General features: G+C 52.4%; 3 protein-coding genes across 5 annotated transcripts in view; 2 read left to right on the forward strand and 1 right to left on the reverse strand.

Annotated features, from left to right (window-relative positions):
* The window catches only part of PEBP4 (phosphatidylethanolamine binding protein 4), a 478,151-nt gene extending 459,180 nt beyond the window's left edge, over positions 1 to 18,971 (forward strand). For all 3 annotated transcript variants that reach the window (XM_050801460.1, XM_050801461.1, XM_050801459.1), the window contains 3 exons: positions 5,327 to 5,372; positions 7,563 to 7,676; positions 18,689 to 18,971. In XM_050801460.1, the coding sequence (XP_050657417.1) occupies positions 5,327 to 5,372; positions 7,563 to 7,676; positions 18,689 to 18,843 (315 nt within the window). In that variant the 3' untranslated portion in view covers positions 18,844 to 18,971. The remainder of the gene's footprint in view (positions 1 to 5,326; positions 5,373 to 7,562; positions 7,677 to 18,688) is intronic.
* LOC126961287 (60S ribosomal protein L34-like) overlaps positions 1 to 24,793 on the reverse strand; it is a 563,491-nt gene that overhangs the window by 533,432 nt on the left and 5,266 nt on the right. The window lies entirely within an intron of this gene.
* Positions 1 to 24,793, forward strand: part of BIN3 (bridging integrator 3) — a 135,710-nt gene that overhangs the window by 23,436 nt on the left and 87,481 nt on the right. The gene's annotated exons all lie outside the window — the stretch shown is intronic.

Below are 24,793 nucleotides of genomic sequence, written 5' to 3' on the forward strand. Positions count from 1 at the left end.
TTAGAATAATTTGCACCTAGTCCTGTGCCAAGCAGTCATGCACAAAACCAGTACCCTACACTCACATACATGTGCACATGCATACACACACAGACATACACACACACACACACACACACACACACACAACTGGGGCCAGCTTCTAGGAAAAAGGAGTGACTGCTATTCCTTTTCTTTTCTTTTCTTTAAATTTTATTTTATTTAAGTTCTGGGGTACATGTACAGGATGTGCAGGTTTGTTACATAGGTAAACGTGTGCCATGGTGGTTTGCTACCCCTATCAACCCATCACCTAGGTATTAAGCCCCGTATGCATTAGCTATTTATCCTGATGTTCTCCCTCCCCCTGCCCCCACCACGGACCCCAGTGTGTGTTGTTCCCCTCCCTGTGTCCATGTGTTCTCATTGTTCAGCTCCGACTTGTAAGTGAGAGTATGTGATGACTACTATTTTTCTTATACCTTGAGCATTTAAGAGTCCTTCTAAGGAATTCACCTCCTCCTCCCTTCCCTTGCTAGGAGATTCATGGGTATTTTAGACTCCCCATCTCCAGAGGATGCCGATGAGGAAGAATTGCCTTCCCCAGGCCCTCCAGTCCCAGACTTAGAAACGCCCGGAATGTTCTCCTAGGCACATTACCCAAATACCTCGGTATTCCTGGCCTTCTCTCCCGAAAAACCCATCCTGGGCTTTTCAGTATTCTTGAGGATGAGAAACTGAACTACATCTATGTTGTCTGTAATTTCTATAATTACAGTTCACCCTTAAACAATGAGGGGGTATGGGTGCCACCCCCAACAAAGTCAAAAATCCAAGTATAACTTTGGATTCTCCCAAAATTTAACTACTAATAGCCTACTGTTGACTGGAAGCCAATAACATAAACAGTCAATTAACATGTTTCATATGTTATATGTATTCTATACTGTAGTCTTAAAATGAGGTAAGCTAGAGAAAAGAAAATGGTATTTAAAAAATTCTAAGGAAGAGAAAATATATTTCCTATTTGTTAAGTGGAAGTGGATCATCATAAAGGTCTCTGTCCTCATCGTCTTCACACTGAGTGGGCTGAGGAAGAGGAAGAAGAGTAGGGGTTGGTCTTGCTGTCTTGGGGTGGCCGAGGCAGAAGAGGTGGAAGAGGTGGAGGAGGTGGAAGGGGAGGCAGGAGAGGCAGGCACACTCACTGTAACTTTTGTTGAAAAAACATCTGTTTATAGGTGGACACAAATCAAACCCATGTTGTTCAAGGGTCAACTATATTTCTTTTTTTTAACCTTAGCATTTAAACAAGTTCCTCTTGAAAACATCAGCCTGTCTTAGCTATAGGAAGGGAAAGGAGATTTGGTCTGTGCTCAGCCCATCTTAAAAAGGCAAGAGCACATCTGGAGTCTGGGCTGGGGGAGGCAGCAGGGTCAAAGTGAGGAGGCCTAAGGTGTGGGGAAGCTCTTAGCAGACCCTGCAGGTTCAGCCATAAACCTTCCCTCCTTGGTCAGTCCTGGAGGGGCTACAATTTCTACCATAGAATCAATACCTGGTAGGAGCCTTCGGAGACTAAATGTTAAAAGGTGAGAAAGCTCAACTTTCAGCCTCCTTCAGGGTCTCCTTCCAAAGCCTGTCTCTTGTCAGACATGACAGGAGTGGTGTCCGTATTCCTCAAACGCTGGGCTGGTACTCCCTCCTCCCCGGGCACTTTCCTAGCCCAGCAGCCCTGAGCAGTGCTCAAAACTACAGGTTTCTCCCTCTTACCTCCTGAAACTTCCTTGAATCTCATCCATCCCTAAAGAGTTTCAGCTTTCTAGTGTGATCACAGGCTAGAAGTGACATTCTAATCCATATATTTGTTTTGAGACAGGGTCTCACTCTGTCATCCAGGCTGAAGTGCAGTGGCACCACCTTGGCTCAGGATCAGCTCCCTGGGCCCAGGTGATCCTCCCAGCTTTGTCCCCTAAGTAGCTGAGACTACAGGTATAGACCATCATGCCCAGATAATTTTTGCATTTTTTTGTAGAGATGAGGTTTTGCTATGTTGCCTAAGCTGGTCTCAAAATCCTTGGCTCAAGCAATCCGCCCAACTCAGCCTCCCAAAGTGCTGGGATTACAGGTGTGAGCCATTGCACTTGGCCATCATGAAGATATTTTAGAAGAGCTAAAGTCAGGTGGCAGGGTCCCCATTTTCACCACAGCCCCAGCCCTCCTGATAATATCTCCGTATTTTAATCATGGTCTTTGGAAAATGATGCCTCCCATAGAAATACTGGGATTGTCATGATGTCACAGAAAGAGTGCAGGATGGCACTGAGGTCAAAAGGCATGAGACCTTGAGTCAGCTGATTTTGAAGGGCCTAAGATCCAAGGTCTCATTCTCCTTGAACATTCTGGGGTTTTCCCTCTCTGGAGCCCAACTCTCTCACCTTTTAGAATTTAGTTTCCTAAGGCCCCTACCAGGTGTTGATTCCATGGTAGAAATTGTAGCCCCTCCAGGACTGACCAATGAGGGAAGGTTTATGGCCAAAGGGAACTTAGGCAATTCTTAGGACAATCCAAGTAAATCACAGCTTCTGACCCCACACCATGTGGGGGCCCTTCTGCCACCAGGTCCTCCCCTGTTCTTTCTGCCAGTGAGGACCAGCACCTGTCTGTGGGATCAGCTCCGGGGGGGGACCTGAACAGTCCATTTGCCGTCAGTGCCCCAGTCAAGCACTGGGTCTGCTGAGTGACTAGGAAGGGCCAGTGGCTTGCCTCAGCAAACCCAACATAAGGATTTGCAGAGTCTTTGCCTATGCTGGCCCCGGTTGATAAGGAAAGCTCCCCAGAGTGAAAGGATGAAGAAAGGGAGCCTTCCCACCCCATCAAGGTGCCAGATCAGCCTTTCCACCCGCTGCGGCCCTGCACAAACCAGCTCCCTGATCTGACTGGCCCCAGCCCCCACCCTTACCCGCTCCCTGGCCTCACTCTGAGTGGAACCCAAGCCTGGGGGGAATTGAAAAGAAACAGCCAGCTTAGGTTGCTATTGTTTTGTTTAAACAAACCGCTGGCTGGACTGACTTGGAAAGGAATAAGGGGAGGATGAGGAGCTCAGGGCAGACCAGGCTGGGCGGGTCTTCCCTGAGCTCAGCCCCAGAACTCTCCATCTTGCTAGGGTGGCAGAAGAGCTCTGCAGGGAGAGTGGCTGCTGGGCATCTGTCAAGGCCTTCCCTCCTCTCCTGGAAGAGATGGGCATCAAGGAGACAGGTTTCCATTCTCCAATCCCTTATCCTTGTGGGCCGCAGCTCTATGGCCACACGTGGGCCTGGATAATGCCAGCCCTGGATAATGCCAGGCCCAAAATGTGGGGAGTTGGGGGACTACACTGAAAGGGGAGTGAGACAGAGCTGGAGTGTGCATCACCGTATGGGTGGGACCTGACGTTGAAGGCTGCCCAGATTCTCCTGAGCAGAAGAGAACAGGATCACGGAGAGTGGAAGGAAGTTAAAGGAAAGAGATCTCGGCTGAGCATGGTGGCTCATGCCTGTAATCCCAGCACTTTGGGAGCCTGAGGCGGGTGGATCACCGGAGATCAGGAGTTCGAAACCAGCCTGACCAATATAGTGAAACCCCATGTCTACTAAAAATACAAAAATTAGCCAGGCATGGTGGCGGGCCCCTATAATCCCAGCTACTCAGGAAGTTGAGGCAGAAGAATCGCTTGAACCCGGGAGGTGGAGGTTGCAGTGAGCCAAGATCACACCACTGCATTCCAGCCTGGATGACAGAGCGAGACTCCAAGAAGAAAGAAAGAAAAGGAAGGAAGGAAGGAAGGGAGGGAGGGAGGAAGGAAGGAAGGAAGGAAGGAAGGAAGGAAGGAAGGAAGGAAGGAAGGAAGGAAGGAAGGAAGGAAGGAAGGGGATCTCACTTGCATCAGGTGAAGAAGACGAAGTACAAGGGGCTCATGGGGGAAGGGTCTATCTTTCCACAGTCTCCTGCTTCTTCTTCCAACCAAATGAGACCTAGGTCTATAGGAACCAGCCTTGGAAGAGGGATATCTGACCAAGAGGCCCAAAGTGAGGACAGTAATAGAGAAGCTGCAGTTCAAAGGGGAGGAGATCTGGTGGGTTCTGGACTGGGCAAGTAGGACTTTAGTTCTATAAAAGGTAAACCACAAGCTAGGGGATTGGATCTCACCTACCCCTGCCCCCACCTCAAGCAGGGCCTCCCACCTCTCCCCCATCCTCCCAGCATCCCATGAGCCCCTCTTCTAGGCTTGGTGAAAAGGTAGCCAGGGCACAGTTAGGTGTCGGCAGACTCAATTAAGAGTCATGCTAATCACCTTCATTAAGGCTATAAAACCCCACACCTAGGGGCCTCGGGGCTCCCTGGCATGGCCTGGGGCCCCTGAGCCATGGCTCAGAACCAGGGGCCCGGCTCCAGTCTCTTTCATCTGAGCATCTCCTGGTCCTGCACAAACAGTAATTAGCACCCACCCCCGGGGTCACCTCATTATCCCACAGACACCGCGTGGAGGGGAGGAGGGAGGGAAAGAGAGGAGGGAAACTGAGGCTGTCCCAGTGGCCAAAGAAACTGCCCCAGAGTTGTGGGCTAAGTTAACTGAGGGTGGGGAGAAGCTACCACAGAATCAGGCAGTGTAGCCTCCTCCTGCCTTCCCTTCCCCCACTGGTTGCTCAGAGCCCATTGCTTAATATTCTAAAGCTTCCAAAGGGAGCAGAATCCTCCCTCCAGAGAAGATGGGTTCCTTAGCAAGATCCAGAGAACTGCAGATCTAAGCGCCTCCCTTAGATCTGACCAGACCCCGCAGGTGATGTCAAGCGCCCAGTTTCAGGCACCGATGGGGATCATGGAACAGCTCTTTGGGAAGTGTCCTACAGGGCTTCTCTAGAGGCAAGGTGTCCATTTGCCACCCTCAGCAACATCTGTGTCTGTCCTCTCTCCCTGGATCCCCTGAGGTACCCATTCCAAAACCCCACTCACTGCCCTGTCTCCCAAAAGCAGCCATACATCCTCCTCCTCTCTCATCTTCCTCCTCTCCCATCCTCCTTCCTCTCCCATCTTCCTTCCTCTCCCATCCTCCTTCCTCTCCCATCCTCCTTCCTCTCCCATCCTCCTTCCTCTCCCATCCTCCTTCCTCTCCCATCCTCTTTCCTCTCCCATCCTCCTTCCTCTCCCATCCTCCTTCCTCTCCCATCCTCCTTCCTCTCCCATCATCCTTCCTCTCCCATCTTCCTTCCTCTCCCATCCGCCTCCTGCAGAGAAAGAAGCAATCCCGCAGAGCCCACGTGGCCTGAAGTGTGCCCAAGGCGTAACCTACAGTCCTGCTTGTCTCTTCTTTCAGGGTGCCGACCTGAAGAAAGGGAAGATTCAGGGCCAGGAGTTATCAGGTGAGTAAGACATAGGGACCGCTTCCCCCAGCCAGGGCATCAGTAACGATCACAGAACCTCATGGTGCTGCTTTGTCGTGTGCTAGCGCCAGCCTGAGAGTTGTCTCGGATGCCCTGATTTCATCTCCACAACTGCCTTTTATGGTCACTGCCATCAGTGTCCCCATTTTAAAGAGGATAACACTGAGGCACAGACCATCCTGTGCCATGTGAACAGCTAGTAAGGAATGCAGCCAGCGTCACAGTGCAGGGGGCCATCTGACTGGAGGCTGCTTGCAACACCTGTCCACCCCCATCCTCCTCCCAGCTCCCCTCTCTCAGATCCCTGCCCCAGGATGGTGCCCCAACCTACCTTGAAAGGGATGCTCAGGTAGTGGGCTGGCCTCTGGCACAGGACTGGGCACCAAACTTAGCCTTGCAGTTCCATGAAGCAGCATGGGCTTCGGCACCAATCAGGCCTGGATTCAAATCCCAGCACCACCACTCACTGCTGGCCTGGCTTCACCTCTCAAGCCTCCAGGAAATGGGAAGATGGAGGAGATGTCATAAGTGAAGGCCTACAGCCCAGGGCCTGGCCCGGAGAAGTAGTCTAGCATGTGTGAACCCTTTCCCCTCCTCCTCATGCCTCAATTCTCTGCCTTTGGAGGTTTTGAATGGGGAATTCTTGAGGAAAGCCCTAGTGAGAGGCCTTGGTCTGTATCTCCCTTGAGGATAAATTCTCCATTGCGCAGATCCAGTGAGTTCTCACTTCAGACTTGTCCGCACAGAACCGAAGTCACCAGTTTTGGGCAGCGTCGAGTGTGCCCACGGTGGAGTGCACTCCACAGCCCACATACCCACCCACCTCGCCCACACTGACTTGCGCACGAGGAGACTCCCTGGCACCCACCTGTGCTCAGACGACTTCCTCAGCACTGGTGGTGTTTAGGAAAAATGCTCCTTTACCTGCATTTACACACACACTAACAGGGCCTCCAAAACAGCCTCAGGGTGTTTGCACACTGGCTTTTCGTGTGCACACACCCGCCCCAAGTGGAGATCTCCAACCACACACACTCACATGGCTCCAAGCACATCCAGCTCTGCTCTCACTCTGAGTGCGCACGCGTGCACACACACACACACACACACACACACACACACACACACATCTGATCTGCGATCCAAAAATGCAGGGAAAGATGAATCGTCAGGAATTCCCCGGCTGTTGGCATGCTGGAAGCCACCAGTGGCCGGAAGTGCACAGTGAGGGACGCTTCCAATGCTCCAAGCAGCAAGTCGTGCTTTTGTTTAATGATCGGGAGAGAAAAGAAGGGGAGATGGCCATAAAGGACCAATACTCCCTCCCACCAACATCCTCATTGCAAATGCTTCTTTCCCGCCCACCCAGGAAGATTCTTGGCTCCAGCCTGGCTCTCCTCCATGGAAAGGAAGATGGAGAGAGGGAAGGGGAGTGGGAAGGGCTGAAGTATGCTGGGAAAGAGGCCCACCTTGAAAGACCCAGGCCAGACCAGCAAGATCTTGTCTCTCTGCATGGACTTGGGAGAAGAATGAGGGATGTCCCCACCCCACTTCCCCCGCTCCAAAAAAAAGCACAGCCTCCTGGAGGAAGAGGGAAGGAGTGGGAGAGGGGCCTTCTCCCCGGTGCCCCAAGCGCCCAGCTCCTACAGCTCCCATGATCAAACCTTTGAACCCAGTCCCACCCACCCTTGTAACCACTTCCAGATCCTCCAGACGCAGCCAAGAAATTGGCTTCTTTGGGGATTGAGTTCATAAGCAAATGCCGAAAAAATAAATAAAAATCCTCTGCCAAACACACTCGCAGAGGAAGATGGGCTTCTCTTGAGGCAGGAAATCCATCAGGATAGACTAAAGCAAAAACAGGACAATGCCAACACCCACCGGCCCATAAAGGCCTGGGAGCCACGCCAGCACCCGAGGCCTTCAAGCCAGCTCAGGGTGTTTCCTCTCAGACCACCTCCTCCCCAACTCTCACCCCCACCGAAATATGTTCTTCTTAAATGAAGATACTGAAGCTGAGATCCCACCAAATACAAATCCTAATGGTTTGCACGGGTGAGTCCCGATCTGGGGCCCCAGGGAGGTCAGCAGGACCATGGGAAGACAGAGAGCTCTGCCCTGGATAATATGGGATGGTGATGCCCACCTCTCTCCTTCTTCTACCTGTAGCCTACCAGGCTCCCTCCCCACCAGCACACAGTGGCTTCCATCGCTACCAGTTCTTTGTCTATCTTCAGGAAGGAAAAGTTATCTCTCTCCTTCCCAAGGAAAACAAAACTCGAGGTAAGACCTTCCCATCCTTCCATCCACCTCCAGGGTGAATTCTGGGGTGGAACCAATGCTTCATACATTTATGGGGAAATTAGGGCCTTGACCCCCACTCATGAGCCTTGGAGACTGGTGTCAAAGGCTGGTGTTTCTTGGGAGCAAACTGGAAGGAGTTCCTTAAAGATGTTGGCATCAGATGTGGTCTCCCTTGAGAAGTAAGTCTCACAGACTAATGTGGAGGCTCCAGCTGGGTGGGTTGCTATATAAGGCAGGGTCTCAAAGTGGGTGACTGGAGCCAGGGAGAAAAGTGCCCCGAAACTTTGCATGGCATGTGCAGACAGCTGCCCCTGAACTTTGGCAAGTCACTGTGCTCTGTAATTGAGTCTGATCTGGGCAAGAGGACACTGGAATGCCACCCTGCCGGTCTATCCTCACGAGTTGCTAATTACTGGGTCGGCTGTGCCATCTCAGTGATGAGGTGAAGATGTCCCCCACCATCCCCCCTCCACTAGCTTCCTGAGCAGCCCTCCTTGGCTTCTGGAGCAAACCAACTCCCTATAGCCTCCTCATGGTGAACCCTGCCTTCTTGGCCTCGGTCCTCCCGCCACCAGGGCCAGGGAGCAGGAGCGGTGGCCACTTGGCCACTGCAACATGCCACAAGTGACTCACCTGACCCAGTGTGAGCCATGCTCCCGACTCCCCCTCCCACCATCTGAGCCTTAGATTTCTCTTCCAGAAAATGGGAAATAAAGCCACCCCTGCACTCTATCACCTCCCCAGTTTTAGGGAGGGGGAGGCAATAGAGACTGCACAAATGCCATCTGAGAGTGCAAGGAGCACGTCCCCCAGGCTGGCAGGAAGGCAAGTGGGAGGGTGGGTGTCATCAGCCATTGCCTCTCACCCAGTGACCTTGACCAAACATCCACCCACTGGGAAGCCAGCACAGGTATTGCTACAGCTGCAATGCCGGAGGCCCCAGAGGAGAGGAACGTGGAGCCCAGAAAGGCACAGGTTGAGTGACCGGGCCCTTCAGATGTGCCGAGCAGGGCCCACCAATCACAGAGGGCTCCAGGCCACCCTGGGAGTGGAGCTGGTGCAAACTTTCCACCGGTGAACCTTCCCCAGGTGCCCTCAGCACCTTGCCAATCCATGAATCTGTTTAAACAGCTTTGACAAAGACACACTTTTAAGTTTAGATGCAGAGAGAAGGAAACACAATTATGTATCTTGCCCAGACCAAGAAAAACTGTCTCCAGCACCCTGGCTACCAGTCTCACCAAAGATGTCAGGACCTCAGCCTATGACATTCCCCACCCATGGGGTTCTCATAAAATGAGGCAGTGCCTCTGAGCCCCACCATGAGACTCCGGGGTTACCATGCCTATGCCCAGGGCAGGAGCCTCTCGCGGGGTAAGTGCCTTCTGAAGGCAGGATGGAGGCAAGGATAGAGCATCAGGAGATGCCATGAGGAGGGACAGACAAGGGAATAAGAGAGCTGCATACACCAAAGATGCTTCCCTACTCTGTGTGCTGGGGCTCCCGAGGCTCGACGGCAGCCTGTCCTCCAGAAACCACAGTGGCCTGAGGTACCAGCAAAGGCCTGACCCACCCCTCCCAGGATGTTGGTGACCAGGCAAGGAAGCCAAAACACACTGGGCCTGAAACCCATTGTTTGGTCTTGTGTACTTCCCCACCCCACCCCTTGACCCACCTTTCGTCCATGGGGAACTTAGAAACTGGACTTGCATCTGGACAGGGTTTAAAATGGCCCTCCCAGATGAAAGCCCCAGCCAAGGTCCCAGTCTTGCCATATGATGCCTTCCATGTGCCCAGCGCTGTGCTGGGAACTTCAGAGAAAATACAATCAAGGGCGCCAGGAATTTTCCCTGCCCTCAAGCAGCTTACAGTCTGCTTTGGAAATAATTAAATAACAATGCAGAGCAGGTTGTAATTAAACACTTAATTGTGTGATTCTAACTGTAAGGACAATTGGAAGTCTGTGGACTCAGGGATAGATCTCTTCCCTTCCTACCATGCCCTTCCCTCCAGAACACTGTGCCCTCTCCAGCCAGAGAGGATATAAAGGTGTTTTATTGTAGAATGAGGCAATCTGGACTCCCCTCTCTAGTTAGTGATTTCATTTTGAGGCCAATGAATGAACCTTGCTGGGCCTCGGTTTCCTCATCTAGAAAATGAGGGGTTGGCTCCAGATGATCTACAAATTTCTCTGGCCCTGAGGCCATGGGGAGGAGGTTGGAGCAGGGCTGGGCCCTAGAGAAGGAGGAGAGCTGAATCCTTGAGTGAAGGAAGAGGGAGCTCTGGGTTGGAGAAACCGTGTGTGTGTGTGTGTGTGTGTGTGTGTGTGTGTGTGTGTGTGTGTGTTTGTGTATTTTTTTTTTTAAGTGAGAAAATGGAGGGGAAGGGGGAAAACAAGGTTCTCAAAAGTCTGGCAGAGGAGTGGCTTTTGCGGGTCGACTCTGGGAAGCCATTCAAGATTATTTACTGGAGAAGCGATACTCAGAAGTCACTCTTTGGAGATGACGAACCTGGAAGGACAGGCAGAACTGACCAGAATGAGAGGACAGGACACCACCAGAGGGGTCAAGACATGAGACAGTGAGGTGTGGATGAACCCAGGGGTGATTGCAAAAGCAGAAACCCCGGGTCCTTGCACAGTGTTGAAACACTCAGGGTCTGGTGCTCTCTGAAGCACCTGGACAGTGCCTGGGGACTTATGGAGCCCAGGGCTGGACCAGTGCTTGGGAGTCCAGAGCATGGGGCCCCTGCCAATGAACAGAGGCCCCAGGACTTGCCTTGATCTAGATTTCTCTCCATGGGAGAGAATCCGTGGAGGAAGTGGGATGCCAGGAATTAGGCGGGGCGGCAGACGGGGGGGCAGTGTGGTGTAACCAGCTGCTTGTGTCCCCCGGGTGAACAGGCAGGAAAAGCTTCTAGAGACTCGAGGGGAAAGATCAGCCTACAGGAACCGGGTAGAGGGGCGTCTATGGCAGATGGGCCCCTGAACCCCATCCTATTCAGGCCTCTTCCCTCCCTGGATCTTATGGGTGAATGACAGGCTTAGGGTGAAGAAGGGGGCTTGAGATGATTCTAGTAGAGCCTGTCATGACTATGTAAAGGGGTGTGGGGATGGCACTGTTCAGACCCAAGGAGGTGAAACCCTTCCCAGAATTCCTTTTTTTTTTTTTTTACTGTGACCCCATGACAATGTACAGGTGGTCAGCAAATGAGATCTTGACATCCCGACTCTGATTGTTTGATGTTGGCCGGGTGACCTCCCCTCCCTGGGTCTTGATTTTGACCTCATCAAGATAAGGGTTAGACTAGTTGATCTGCAACTGAATGACCTGAAATTGATTTGCCCCCAGCTTCCTGGGCTGTCCTCACTTCTCTGTTCTGCCAAATAAATGCAGGGACCAGCTGATGAGGCTCGACTCTCCTGGCCAACCCTGACATTTCCTAGTAGAGGTCTTCCATCAGACCCCAGGAGGCCAGGAGCACAGCAAGGGCCCTGGAGGGGCTTAGAGCTACCCTGCTTCTAGCTGATGAAACCTTGCCCTGCCACCCCACTCCTCCTACCTTTGCCCTGCCCTGCCACCCCACTCCTCCTACCTTTGCACAGCTCCTTCCTCTCTGGCCACTTTTGAACCACGCTTGGCGTAACTCAGTAATGCCTTCTGCATTCGCTCAGCTGATGCCAGACGCCTAGTGTGTGCTTGGCGCTGTTTTGGGTGCTGTAAGAAGTCACCACGTGATGGTGTCCCTGCTCTCATGCATGTGTGGAGTCACCCTGGTGGAGCTCTGTGGATAGGCGGTGCTCACTGAGAGAGTAAGGGAAGATATTCAAACAGTGTAAGCATAACTGGTCCCCAGTGCGGGAGGCGCAGAGACCTCTGAACTCTAAACAGCCTTAACTGGTGCCTCTGACAAGGGCTGGCTGGCCAGCATCACAGGACAGCTGTGCGACGCATGTCCCAAAGGCCACACTTTACCTTTCCAGATTTGCAGTCACCATTATCTCAGGCCTGTGACATGCTAGGCTTTCTCCCTCTGATTCTAAGTGAACACCCCTCTGAGGCGGACATCTTCCCTTCCAGGCAGATTTCATTTGCACCTTGTACCATTGCCCTTGCATGCAGCACACTGCCAGAACATCCCTGAACTACTTCTTTGCTCACATCTGCCGGCCCACCACTGCCCATCTGGGCACCTCATTCTCCCCTTCCCAGACCCGCAATGCCTTGCCCACCTTCCAAGCACCAGTATCCCCTACTGGCCCTCCATCACGCCCTCTGGAACAACCCCACAGAGCTGATCCGCTCAGCCAGGCTTCCTCCCGCCTGCTGTTGGCATCTCTAGTCTCTATCGTCTTCTCCACTCGCACAGCATTTGTCGTGCCTCCCCAGACATCTGCTTTGATCTCTTCTGTATTCCTAAATCACTTGCCACTCGTGGCGGCCCCCACTTCCACTATGAGACTACCAGTTCCTTAAGAGAAGTGCTCACCTCTGCCTTCTTTCCCTTCTCCCACCTGTCCCTGTGCCCAGCCCACTGTGGGCTTTCAGTCAATGAGTGTGTCTGTGTGTGGGACACACCCACATATGCACATCCACAAGCCATTCACACACATGGATCTGCACGTTCTCACACCCCCACATTCACAAACACACATCAGCTTCCCTCAGCACCTGAGAAGGCAGCCATCTCTGTGAGGCCCATGCCCACAAGTGACAGTCTCTGCATTGATCCATGTCCTCCCTGTCCCGCCTCTCCACCAGCCTCCCTGCCCCTCCCTGGTGTTCCCCTTGCCAACCATGTCAAGGGGACAGGACAGTGGCCATCACCCCTACCCCGGGGCAAATGAGGAAAGCAAAGCCTGAAACAGTGAGTGGCATGACTTACCAAGGGCATCCACAGTTAAGAGCCGTTTGACTTTCTTCTGACTTCCAGGGAAGGGCCGTTTGCACCTGCCACCGTCTTGCCTACATCCCTGTTCTCCTGACCCAGACCACCAGACTTCTGAGCCCCATTGGGGATACAGACAGAGTGCAGTTGCATCCTGCTGTCCCGGGCCTCCTTGGCCAGCAGCAGCTGCCCAGAATGGTCCATGCACATTCCCCTTCCCTGGCTGTGGCTGAGCCTCAGACTCCTGGGGAGCTATGGTCTGTGCCACACCACACCTCAGTCACCTCACCCAGAGGTGTCACAAGCCAGTCTCACACTCCTCTTACAAGCGAGCAGGGGAAATCCCCTCTCTGCCCCATGAGAGGACATGCCACAGCTTTCTCCAGAAGCCACTCCAAGGCTAAGTGCCCAGGATGGTGTCAACGTGCTGGAAACTAATAGGCAAGAGAGGCTCTGGTCACCACCTCCAGAGCAGCCTCAGGGCCTTCAGAGGGGAAACTTGTTCACTGCAAAATGGAAGTCCTGGACCAGGCAGCCATAAACCGCTCCCTAGCACCACAGGCACCCAAATTCAGCAGCTCAGAGGTGGAGCCGCCCACCCACAGGGGTCAGAGAGGAAAGACAGGCAGGGACTTGCCACACAGGGGGTTGAAGTCTTGCTTGTGGCATCTGAAGGCATGCAGGCCTCGGTGGGTGAGAAAGAAGGGGAATCTTGGGGCCAAGGGCAGCAGAGCCCCACGCAGCTTCAAGGGTAGGTGGTGTTGCCGCAGAGGGATGAGGCTGGGAGGAAATCCGCCAGCCTGGTAGCAGAACACAGCAGCTCGTGGTGTCAGGAAGCATGGAGGGAAGAGGTCTGAGAGGAAAGGAGGCCCTGCCTGGAGAGCAGCCCCCGCCCTCAGACTGCCCCCCACCAGCGCACACACAGACACAAACACACTCAGCCCACCCCCGTGACCTCCCATGGTGGTTCACCTGGCCCAGCCCCAGCATCCCCCAGGGGCCCAGCCCCTGATCACTGTGTGGGCTTGTGGCAGGAGGTGCTCTTCCTCCAAAGGGCCCCACCCACTTGGCCAAGCGGGTAGAACTGGGGGCCTGGCAGCCACCCAGCTGGGGCCATCCCGGGCAACACTCAGAAAGGCACCCAGGCTGGGAACCACCTGAAATCTCCATGAGCCCCAGGTGGACCTCCTCAAGAAGCAAGTCCCAGTCCAGCCAAACATCAGCCGTCCCGAGCAATATTGAACACATCAAGAAGAAACCACAGATAAGCCCCCAAATTCTACCCAAAATGCCAGCCAACTGTCACCACTACCAAATATTGGAATTTATCACTGGGAGCTAAACTGGCAGCTTGGAGTCTCCCATCACATTTCGCGCCCCACCCTCAGCTGCAGAAGGGCGGAGGAGGCCTAGGAGATGCACTGGCTGGATAATTAGAACCAGCTTCTACTCTTCAGCCCTCCTGGGTCCTCTCTCCAAAGGAGATGTGGGTCCCCTCACCACCCCAAAACTCCCCTGGCATCCCCACCCTCTCACTCCTGCCAAAGTCACAGTGCCCCCCACTACCCCAAAGCCTCTCGAGCCCGCAGGATCAGCCACTCAGCAAATCTCCAGGAGTAATTGGATGTGATGGAACGAGGGCTTTTCAGGTCCTGAGTAGAAGTCTCCGGATGTCATTTAATGGCACAAAAAATAAAAGGCTCAGGCCTCCCGCCTACCACCGCCAGGACATCATTAATCTTGGCAGAAAGGTATCAGCGCTTCTATCAATGTGGCCGGTCCCGTGACAAGCCAGACAAATTACAGACCTGAGCCGGGCTCTCTGTGGGGTGGTTATTAGGCTGGAGTTGAGTTTTTGTTTTTTTCTTCAGGGCCACCATCCCCCAACAAGAAGCAGTGGTGCCCTTACCTAAGGGGAGAGACAGTGAGGCCAGAAAAGAGGGTGACCACCTTGGGTAGATACAGATCACCAGCTGAAGGAACAGGGCTGTTCGGAGCCAGAGCCAGTGGCCCCTGTCCTTACAGAGACTGCCCTGGGACAGGATGCTGCCGCAGCTCCAACCTCAGGGGCTCAGCAACCCACTCCCTATTCTCCAGTCCACCCGAACAGGGGCCCATGGGAGAATGCAGCTGGGGTGAGGAGCTTCCCTACTTCCCAGGCTAAGAGGGAAATACATCAGGACAGAAATACTGAGGACCAAGTGACCAGTCAGGTGGGAAACGTCCCTTGGCTACAGCAGGGTCACTCAGGAAGTGCTGTCCTCAGCTGTTGGGAAGTCTTAAGAGTGGGCCTGGCTGGGCTCGGTGGCTCACACCTGTAATCTTAGCACTTTGGGAGGCCCAGGCAGGAGGATCACTTGGGCCAGGAGTTTGAGATCAGCCTGGGCAACATAAAGAGACCCTGTCTCTACAAACAATTTTTTTTAATTAGCCGGGTGTGGTAGCACACAACTGTGGTTCCAGCTACTCAGGAGGCTGAGGCAAGAGGATCACCTGAGCCTGGGAGGTCAAGGCTGTAATGACCAGTGATAGTGCCACTGTACCCCAGCCTAGAGAATGGGCCTGCTGAAGGGAAGCCAGGGGTGTCACTGGGGGTGGGGAACTTGTCTGCTAGGGGCCCAGACTACAAAGTTCTACTGCTGGCCAAGGCCACCCTTTGAAGGACCAGACTGTGATTAGTTTAGTATTACTTGTATTATATTAAAAACTCGCCGAGGGCAGGAGGTGAAACAAGGCGGCTCCGCTGACCCCATGCCTGGCAGAGGACGAGGGTGATGGCTGCCAGTGTTAAAGGGGCTCTGGGGTCTGACCTCATCTAAGAGTTTGCACTTCTGGCAGGGGAGCAGACCCCTCATTCTTCCAAGACCTGCAAGGGGGCCAGGGTCAGCTGGACTTGGTGGAGCACCTCTCAGTTTCTCGGATGCCTGCTTAACCCTAACTGGCCCAATGGAGCCGTCCAGATGCACGTAACAAACCACTCCCAAATGGTGGAAAGCCAGCTCCACAGATCTGGGAAGCTTGGGGTGGAGAGAGTGACTGTCAAGACCTGCCCCAGGGCATTCCTGCCATCATCACAGTCCCTGGGACTAAAGCTCTGAGGAGGAGACCCTTCCCCAGCTGCTGAAGACAGGGGACATCTTTCCCCCCTAGAGCCTGCTAGGAGGCCAGGCACAGAGTGGTGGCCCAGAAACCCCCCGGTGGCTTTAGATAAGGTTATCAGACTCTCCCCTTGGCCCCCATCTGGAACAACGCTGAAATCTAACATCTCTCATCACTAACATCTTTCCTATCAGCACTGACCAGTAAGTGAGCGTTCCAGGGCCGCTGCATCTGGCTATGCAGGATGAGAACAGTACCCCCTACGGTTGTGCAGGGATCAACCTGTACATCATATGCGGCAGCCCTGTCCTGAGACACCCAGGCCTCTGTGTCCCAGTCACAGGGCAGGTGGCTCATGAGACAGGCATCAGACAGCTTCCTCCTCCTTTCTCCCTTTAGCCAAGGCATCCCACCACAGAGCCTCTGAAGTGCCCGCACTGCCCCGCCCTCATCTCAGGAAGAGCCTGGCCTGGGTGCGTCCAGGGTACAGTGGAGTGGCCCAAGCACAGACAGCAGCGCTGCCCTCTTCCTGCCTGGCCACGGACTCTCTGCCTCTCAGGGACAGCAGTGCCATACAGGAAGGGGCTTTCCTCTGAGCGGTGACCACAGAAGCCGCAGTCTCCTAGCTCTCCAGCTCTCCCCACACACCCCAAGGGCCTGACTCACCCCCTCTGCCTTCTAGAACTTGTCCTCTGTGGCAGGAAACAGGGGGTGTAAGGAGTTGTGGCTGAGCCAGGAAAGGAGGCAGCAAGAGGCTAGCCGGCACGGGGACTGGGTTTCAGGAGCTGGCCGGGGAGCCCGAGAACCACAGGGCTGTCGACTTGGGACTGGAAAGGAACCACGAGGTCCCCAGGGCACTGAAGGCTCAGAGGCTTCCGAATTATCGAAGGGAGCCAGCTCTCGCTCTGGACGCAGGGGATTTCTTCCCCACAGCTTGCCCTGGCCTCGTGATGGGTTTCAATTCCCTTCCTGCCATGCGGGTTCCTTCCTGCCCTACGGTGGGGAAGGCCCCCTTGTCCCTGTTCCTGTCACACACCAATTCACCCATAAGCCCTTATTACCCTGGCATGCACACACACCAGCATACACACATATACACACATGCACCTACACATACACATGTGTGTGCACACACTCGTTCCCAGGGTCATAATACCATAATTCCTTTCATTCCAGCCAGCTGGGCTCCTGGGGTGCAGAGGCTCAGGCACAGCCCCTCTGAAAGAACACTCAGGTAACACTGAGACTCCTAGGAGAACTCGACTGCAGTCAGTACACCTCCAGCGGGAGAGGCTTTCTCAGCACCTTGGCCACACTTTCTGCAAAAGAACTCCTGGAACCCCTTGTTTTCCAGTCCCCCTGGGCCCATCTGAGCATGCAGTCACTGAGTCGGATAGGATTTGAGGGAATCTGCAAAGGCCTTTCCCCTATCCCTGCCCCTGCGAAGCTTCCTTGCCAGTACCCCACTTTGTGCCTCAGTCATCCCATCTGTGAACTGGGAATGGGAACAGTCCTCCCTTTTTAGGATTGGTGTGAGGATTAAGCGAATTATGTGTCAAGCTCTTAGAGTAGTACCAACACATAGGAAGCACAGAAATTGGGGTGTTACTGCTGCTTTTATTATTTGCATTATTGTTATTGTTATTTTGGGTTTTGGATTAAAAATTATCCTCTCCTTGAGAACATCTTTGAAATGTCAGCAGCCTCTGGGAGGCAGGAACGCTTCGATGGGCTTGCTATCTTAATTGCTATGAAAAGGGTGGTGGGTGCTGACCAAGGAGACAGGTAGGTGAGAGGGTGGGTGGCCCGTGAGTCTCAGGTGAGGCTCTGAGAGCTGCCAGCCCCTTGCCCTCTTCTGCCTGGGTATAAGAGCTGACTGGTCTCCATTAATCCATTGTATATCGGCCACTGCCTAGCTCTGCTCCAGACAGGGTCTTCCCCAGGCACTCTCTCTCCACCCTGGGAGGTTGCTGCATTTAGCAGAAAACAACAACAAAAAAAAGTAGGATGCCCAGTAAAATTTGAATTCCAGATAAACAACGAAAAAAAATAATTCGTGTTAAGTATGCTCCATGCAGAATGTGGGACACGCTCACACCAACAAACGATTTGCTATTTATCTGAGATTCAAATTGAACTACTTCCTGCCTTTTCCTGGCAAGCATCTGCCCAGGGTGCCTGACACCCAGGGTTTGGGAAACAAGAACGTGGGAATATGCCTCTGACCACCTCCCTCAGCCTCACTCCATGCCCCGGGCTGTGCCCTCCTCGCCCTGCCACGAGGCCTGTTCACACTCGCCCCAGAAGATGCACCTCCCTGTACACACTTGTGTTTTCTCGCCCTGAGGAGGAACCCCTCCGACCTGGGCACTGTCTGGGCTTCTGCAGGCCCAGCTCTCCCGCCAGGGTCCGGGGGCTGCCCCTCCACCTCTGCCACAGGGAAGGCACCCTGGTGCACGCCCTGTCCTAGGACAGAGAGGAGGAGGTTGGTGGGGTTTAGTGGAGAAGATTGAAAGAAGAGCACTGATACTTCCGCCAATCTCAGCCCCAATCTCAGCCCCAGCAGCAGGGGTGAGCAGGTGTGAAGGAAAGCAGTGGTGAAAGCTCCCATCCTGAGGTCAGGGGAGCCTGCAGGGAGAGGGTGTGAGTGGAGGAAGTGGGCAGCCGACATGATTGGGCTTCCTTTCTGCCCGAGAGTGAGAAGGCAGCTTTGCTAAACAGAGGTGCTGGGGAAGGAGACTCAGGCATCCTTGACTTGGGCTGGGCTCTCAGTCCCCATTGCCTTCTGGAGAGCAGGCAGCTCTGCTGCTGTTCAGAGGCTCTGCTAACATCTGGGGACTGCCTCTGCAGCAGGAGCCAGAAGCTCCCACAGCCACTACGCCCCATGGCCATCACATCACCTGCTGCCTCGGCTCCCCTGAGCCGGCCTCCCTCCCAGGCCCCTGCTAGCTTTCAAGTCCATGGCTCTTTCTCACTGCCTCCCTATGGTCTGTTTGTCCTTCCAGGCTCTTGGAATATGGGCATATTTCTGAACCGCTTCCACCTGGGCGAACCTGAAGCAAGCACACAGTTCATGACCCAGAACTACCAGGACTCGCCAACCCTCCAGGCTCCCAGAGGAGGGGCCAGCAAGCCCAAGCACAAAACCAGGTGGAGATAGCTGCCTGCTAGATGGCAGGCTTCGCCGTCCAGGCACATGGCCACACTGCCCACCACCGACGATGTGGGTATGGAACCCCCTCTGGATACAGAACCCCTTCTTTTCCAAATTAAAAAAAAACCATCCAGAGCTTAGTGCTTTGCTTCCTAACTTGTATTCATTTGAAAAGCAACAAGAGGAAATCGGCCAATATTCAGCACTGGGGACCGAGGCTTTCCTGTAAATGCAAGGGGTTGGGTGGGGAGTGGGGAAAATAGACGGACAGGCAGGATATAGTGATCCCTATGCCCGAACTGTCACTGAGTCGCTGTGGGACCTCAGGGAAACCTCTTACCCTCCCCAAAGTTCTGCTCCCTTGGCTGTGACACGGAAGTAGGAAGAAGCGGGAGAGAGTGGTTGGTTTATCACCATGGGCCTTTCCAGGTCTGACATTCGACAACATTCATTCAGCAACTATTGTTGCATGTGGGATGCACCTGGCCTTCCTCCAGGCACTGGGGATGCATGCCTGCCTCATCCCCATGCATGGGTAGATAGGGCAGACACAGCGTGGTGCTCACCTCATGGAGCTTCCAGTCTAGCAGCGGAAGGAAATATCCCCCAACAAATGATAAACTGTGATAAGTATGTTGAGGGTGCAAAGGGGGCCTGATTTCTGATGGAGAGGAAGACTCAGGCAGAGCCCTGATGTTTAACTTCAGGGCTGAAAAGTGGGCTAGGGGTTACCAGGTGAGTGGAGACAGGAATAGAGAACATTCCAAAGCTCCTCCGAGCCCCTGTGGCTGGCAGGGGCACGCATGGCATCTTCCAGGAAACTAAAGGTCCGTGGTGTGGCTACCGCCAAGTATGAAAGGGCAAGAACAGCATGACGGGTGGGCAAAGGCCAGACCATGCCAGGCCTTGTTGCCATGTTAAAGCTCTGGACTGTATCCAAAAAGCAATGGGAAATCATTAAATGATAAGTAGATTGGGCCAGGCATGGTGGCTGGTGCCTGTAATCCCAGTGCTTTGGGAGGCCAAGGCCAGAGGATCGCTTGAAGCCAGGAGTTCAAGACCAGCCTGGGCGGCATAGGGAGACCCCCTGTCCCACCAAAAATAAGAATAAAAAATTAGCCAGGTATGGTGGTGGATGCCTGTAGTCCCAGCTACTCAGGAGGCTGGCATAGGAGAATCACCTGCGCCCAGAAGTTTGAGACTGCAGTTATCTATGAATCTATGATTGCACCACTGCCCCCAGCCTGGGCAACCGAGCAAGACCTCATCTCTAAAAAATTAATAAAATAAAATAAAAATAGATTGGAGGGGCAGATGGCATAATCAGATGTATGCTTTTAGAAAGCTGTGAATAAGGCCAGGTGCGGTGGCTCACGCCTATAATCTCAACACTTTGGGAGGCCAAGGTGGGCAAATCACCTGATGTCAGGAGTTTGAGACCAGCCTGACTAACATGGTGAAACCCTGTCTCTATAAAAATACAAAAATTAGCCGAGCGTAATGGTGGGCACCTGCAATCCCAGCTACTTGGGAGGCTAAAGCAGGAAAATCACTTGAACCCTGGAGGCAGAGGTTGCAGTGAGCCGAGGTTGCACCACTGCACTCCAGGCTGGGTGACAAAGTGAGACTCCATCTCAAAAAAAAAAAAAAAAAGAAAGAAAGAAAAAGAAAAAAAGAAAAGAAAGCCATGAATAAATTCTTTGGTATCTGCAAGGAAAGGACTTTTGCCATCTAACTTCCCTGGGCTTTCTCTGCAGGCCTCTTGACTTCCCCACCCGAGGACTCCTGGGGACCCCTCCCTGCTACAGTCTCATTCCCAGCCTAAAGTTTTGGAGGCCCCTTACCTCCCCACCACCACTCCAGTCCTTTCCGCACCCCTAACACCCTCTTCAGTTCGGTTTCCCTCAAAGAGTTAATAACCACCACTCTTTGGCTAGCATGCAGCGACATTGGTGACTCTTGTGTGCAAAGTGCTTTGAGATCCCCAGATGAAAAGAACAAGCTGCACCTGGGTACAGGGTTCTTACCATCTTAGAGTCCTGCCCCTCGCTAGCTGGAAGGCAGAGGGCCCTAGATGAACCCTTGGCCCAGCTGAGCACGCTTTTAACTAGTGGCACAATTTTAGTGGTGGGGATCTGAAGAATACAGTGGGGCTGGAGGTTGAGTTTGTGAATGGGAGAGAATTGAATGATCCCCCCTTCATTGATAGATTCAGCTCCCTGCCCAGGTAAAGGGCACCAAATTCTGATGCTCCAGAAGAGCATTTTATGCCAGCCCAAGGTAAAAGGAAACCTGGGCAGTAGAAATTGTGGAGCCTCCCCACTTCCTTCTACCCCACCAGGCAAGCCTGCAAGCTGACCTAAAATAAGAAGCAAAAGGAAGTGTCCATTTGCAGTGCCATGGAAGGCAGCCTCGCAAGGGAACTTTCTGGGTCCCCTATTCCCTGGGACCTTCTCCCCACAGCCCCCACCCCACAAGACTCAGAATGTAATTGGCAGCTCCGGTTGGTGCCCAGGGCCAGGATAAATAGAAGGTCAGCTTCCTAGAGCAGCCCCAAATCGAGACACATCCTCCCCTCTTCTGCTTTTAATTCATTGTGGCTAGCATGTTTATTTTGGGTGAGGAAAAAAAATCGGATGTTTATCCTTCGAGGAAATTATCGGCTTGCTTTCTTTCCTTCCCCCAACCCCCTCCTTCCTTTTGACTTGACATTTTGGGCTTTGAGTTTAGCTGCTGGAGAGACCCCCACCCTCCTGGCCCCAAAACGTGAAAAAAGAACAAAGCTGGCCCAGGCTCTAGGCTGAAGCCAGCCCTGGCCAGGCGATCCCTGGAAACCACAGAGAAGGAGGTCCCAGTTGTGGAGAGGGGAAACCTGGAGGTCACGGGGACCTTGGGGAAAACCCAGCCTTGATGGCGCTTTCTGTCTGCAGAACATTTTGGGCCTCTCATCCTTTTCTTTGCACTACTTCCTCCAGGAAGAAACAAGATGAACATCTAAATTGCTTTGAGATCTCCAACAAAGCAGCTAAGAAATGTGTAAGGGAGCATTAGTGACCCCTTTACCAGGATAAAGAGAACTGACATTATTATTATCATCATTGTAATCAGATGCATTTATTGAGCACTTTCTGCATACCAGGTACTACACAAAATGTCTAATGTGTGGTATCTCACTGAATGCATCCCCACGCTACTTCATGGCCTTCTGGGGGCCTTCATACATGTTCTCTCATTTGATTGTCACAACACGCTAATAAAGTGGGTGTTATTCTTATTTTAGAGATGAGGAAACTGACATTCCCATAAGTTAAGGAACCTACTCCCTATTCCCTAACTAGTCATGGTGGAATCTGGTGTTAACTCAAGCCTCCTCAGGTGTAGTATTTAGAGGAAAACTGTACTCTAATTTTACTCTCTTGGCTATATAAGATAAAGGCCAGATCAGGATCTGGAGTGGGACAAAGAGAGAGGGCCAGAAGTTCCAGAAGAAATTAAGGGGACTCTTCTCCAAGTGTCTTTCCTTACTCAAGGTTAAGCCATCCTGGACCATGTGTGATTTGTAGGGATGGCCAGGGTTCCTGGATACTCAAGGCAATAGCCTGGCCCAGCCCAAGGCCATTACCATCCCTCCCCCCCTGCCCACAGCCACTACCCCAACAGTTTATCATCCTTAGTCCATGGAATGACCCCTCTCCCTCCCCATCATTCCTGTGTGATAACTGCTCTTAGGTAAGGAAGAAAGGTAGAAAAGAAGGGAAAGTCACCTAGAAAGGCTCCAGGGTGATGATATTGATGAAGGTGATGATGATGGTAATGGGTGATGATGCTGAAGATGGTGATGGTGATGATGAGATGATGGTGATGATGATAATTATGGTGATGGTGATAATGAAGTGATGGTGATGGCAATGGTGATGGTGATGATGATCACGGTGATGTGATGGTGATAAGATGATGATGATGGTGATGGTAATGATGATGATCATGGTGATGGTGATGATGATGATCATGGTGATTGTGATGGTGACTTTGAGGTTATGGTGATGATGATGGTGATGATCACGGTGATGGTGGTGATGAGGTGATGGTGATGATGGTGATTGTGACGATGATGATGATGATCATAGTGATGGGTGATGGTAATGGTGATGATGAAGTGATGGTGATCATGATGATCATGGTGATGGTAATGGTGATGATGGTGATGGTGATGATCACGGTGATGTGATGGTGATGATAAGGCGATAGTGATGGTGATGGTGATGATGATGATCATGGTGATTGTGATGGTGATGGTGATGATCACGATGATGTGATGGTGATGATAAGGTGATGGCAATGGTGATGGTAATGATGATGATGATCATCATGGTGATGGTGATGGTGGTGATGAGGTGATGGTGATGGTGGCGATGATGATCATAGCGATGGGGGATGGTAATGGTGATGATGAAGTGATGGTGATCATAATGATCATTGTGATGGTAATGGTGATGATGAGGTGATGGTGATAATGATCACGGTGAGGGTGATGGTGATGATCATGGTGATGGTGATGATAATGGTAACAGCAACGGGTCCAGGTGTCAGCACTCAGCAGTCATGGGATAGGAAGAAAGCCTAGTATATGCATTCAGTGATGCCATTTAAAAACACAAGTTTTCTTACTGAGCAGATCTAAATTCACATAGAATTTTTACCATTGATAGCTCCGTGACCTTGGCAACTGCTCCAGACCTGTGTTTCAACTGAAAAAAAAAAAAAAGCAGTATAATGAAAATAAATGGAAACAAGTGCCTTCCTCCAAAGATGTGTTGCAATGGTTAAATGAGATAACAGGGAAGGCATCTGAGCACAATGCCTGGCGTGCAGGCTGTTCAGTAAATGTGCATGTTCCTCTCTTTCCCTGCCTCCACCTCACCTGTTCTCAGTGTGGCTGGAGCAAGCAATGAGGCTTAGGATATTGGGAAAGAAACATCTCTCCCAGAAGAGAGCCCTTCCCCAGAGACCCATCAGAGGCTCGGCAGCCCCAGGGAAAGGACCAACTGCCAAGGAAGCCTCAAGCCTCAGCCCAGCATCCCCCTCCCAAGCTAAGCAAAACATTGGGAGGCTTGGATCAGGAAAGACAACCCAGTTCCTTAGCAACTAACAAGAATTTCCCTGTAAAGACAAAGACCCTTCACTCAGAATGCTCCCTCCCCCTAGCCTCCCCAGGTGTCTGATCTGCTTTGCAGGAGTGGGGCTGGGGGCCTATCCAAGTCCCCAGGACATCTAGAGGCCTCTTGCCTCACCCTCCTGGCTGTCCTGATATTACCTGCAATTATCCCAGAACACCTTTCATCCTGGTGCTAATTAATTTTTCCACTTACCCCCAGGAGCTCCTGGGAGACACATGAGATACACACACACACACATACACACACACGCGCACGCACACACACACACACACACACACACGAATGCCCATATTTTCCTTCTGAGACTCTCCATTTGAAAGATCAGAAAAGTATGGTTAGTGAAAGGAGCCCATTTTTTGAGGGGTTCTGTCTGCTGCCTCCCTGGTATTTGGAAAGAGAAATGAGAATTGAAAACGATGGTTCAGGGAGAAGGGAGGACAGGGTCCCAAGGTATCTTAGGGGATGAAAGACAACAAAGGGCTTTTACAAGGACCAAGGAAACCCATACTGGGACAGTGGTCTCAGTGCCAAAGGCCACCTCAGAGCCTCCAAGGACAAGTTGTCCTGCTTAACACAGGACATTTTAAAGAAAAAAAAAAAGGAAATGTTTTAATAGTAAAGGAAAGTTCAAGCGAGAGTGGGAAACAGAAGGAAATAGAAAAGAAAAATATGGCTGTCTAGCCTGAAAAGAACCACTGACCACGAGTCAAGACCTGATTCCAGTACCATCATCACCATTCACTGCTGTGTGAGCCCAGGTTAGTCAGCCACCCTCTCTG

The sequence above is a fragment of the Macaca thibetana genome, chromosome 8, assembly GCF_024542745.1.
Source record: "Macaca thibetana thibetana isolate TM-01 chromosome 8, ASM2454274v1, whole genome shotgun sequence".
Classification (NCBI taxonomy): domain Eukaryota; kingdom Metazoa; phylum Chordata; class Mammalia; order Primates; family Cercopithecidae; genus Macaca; species Macaca thibetana.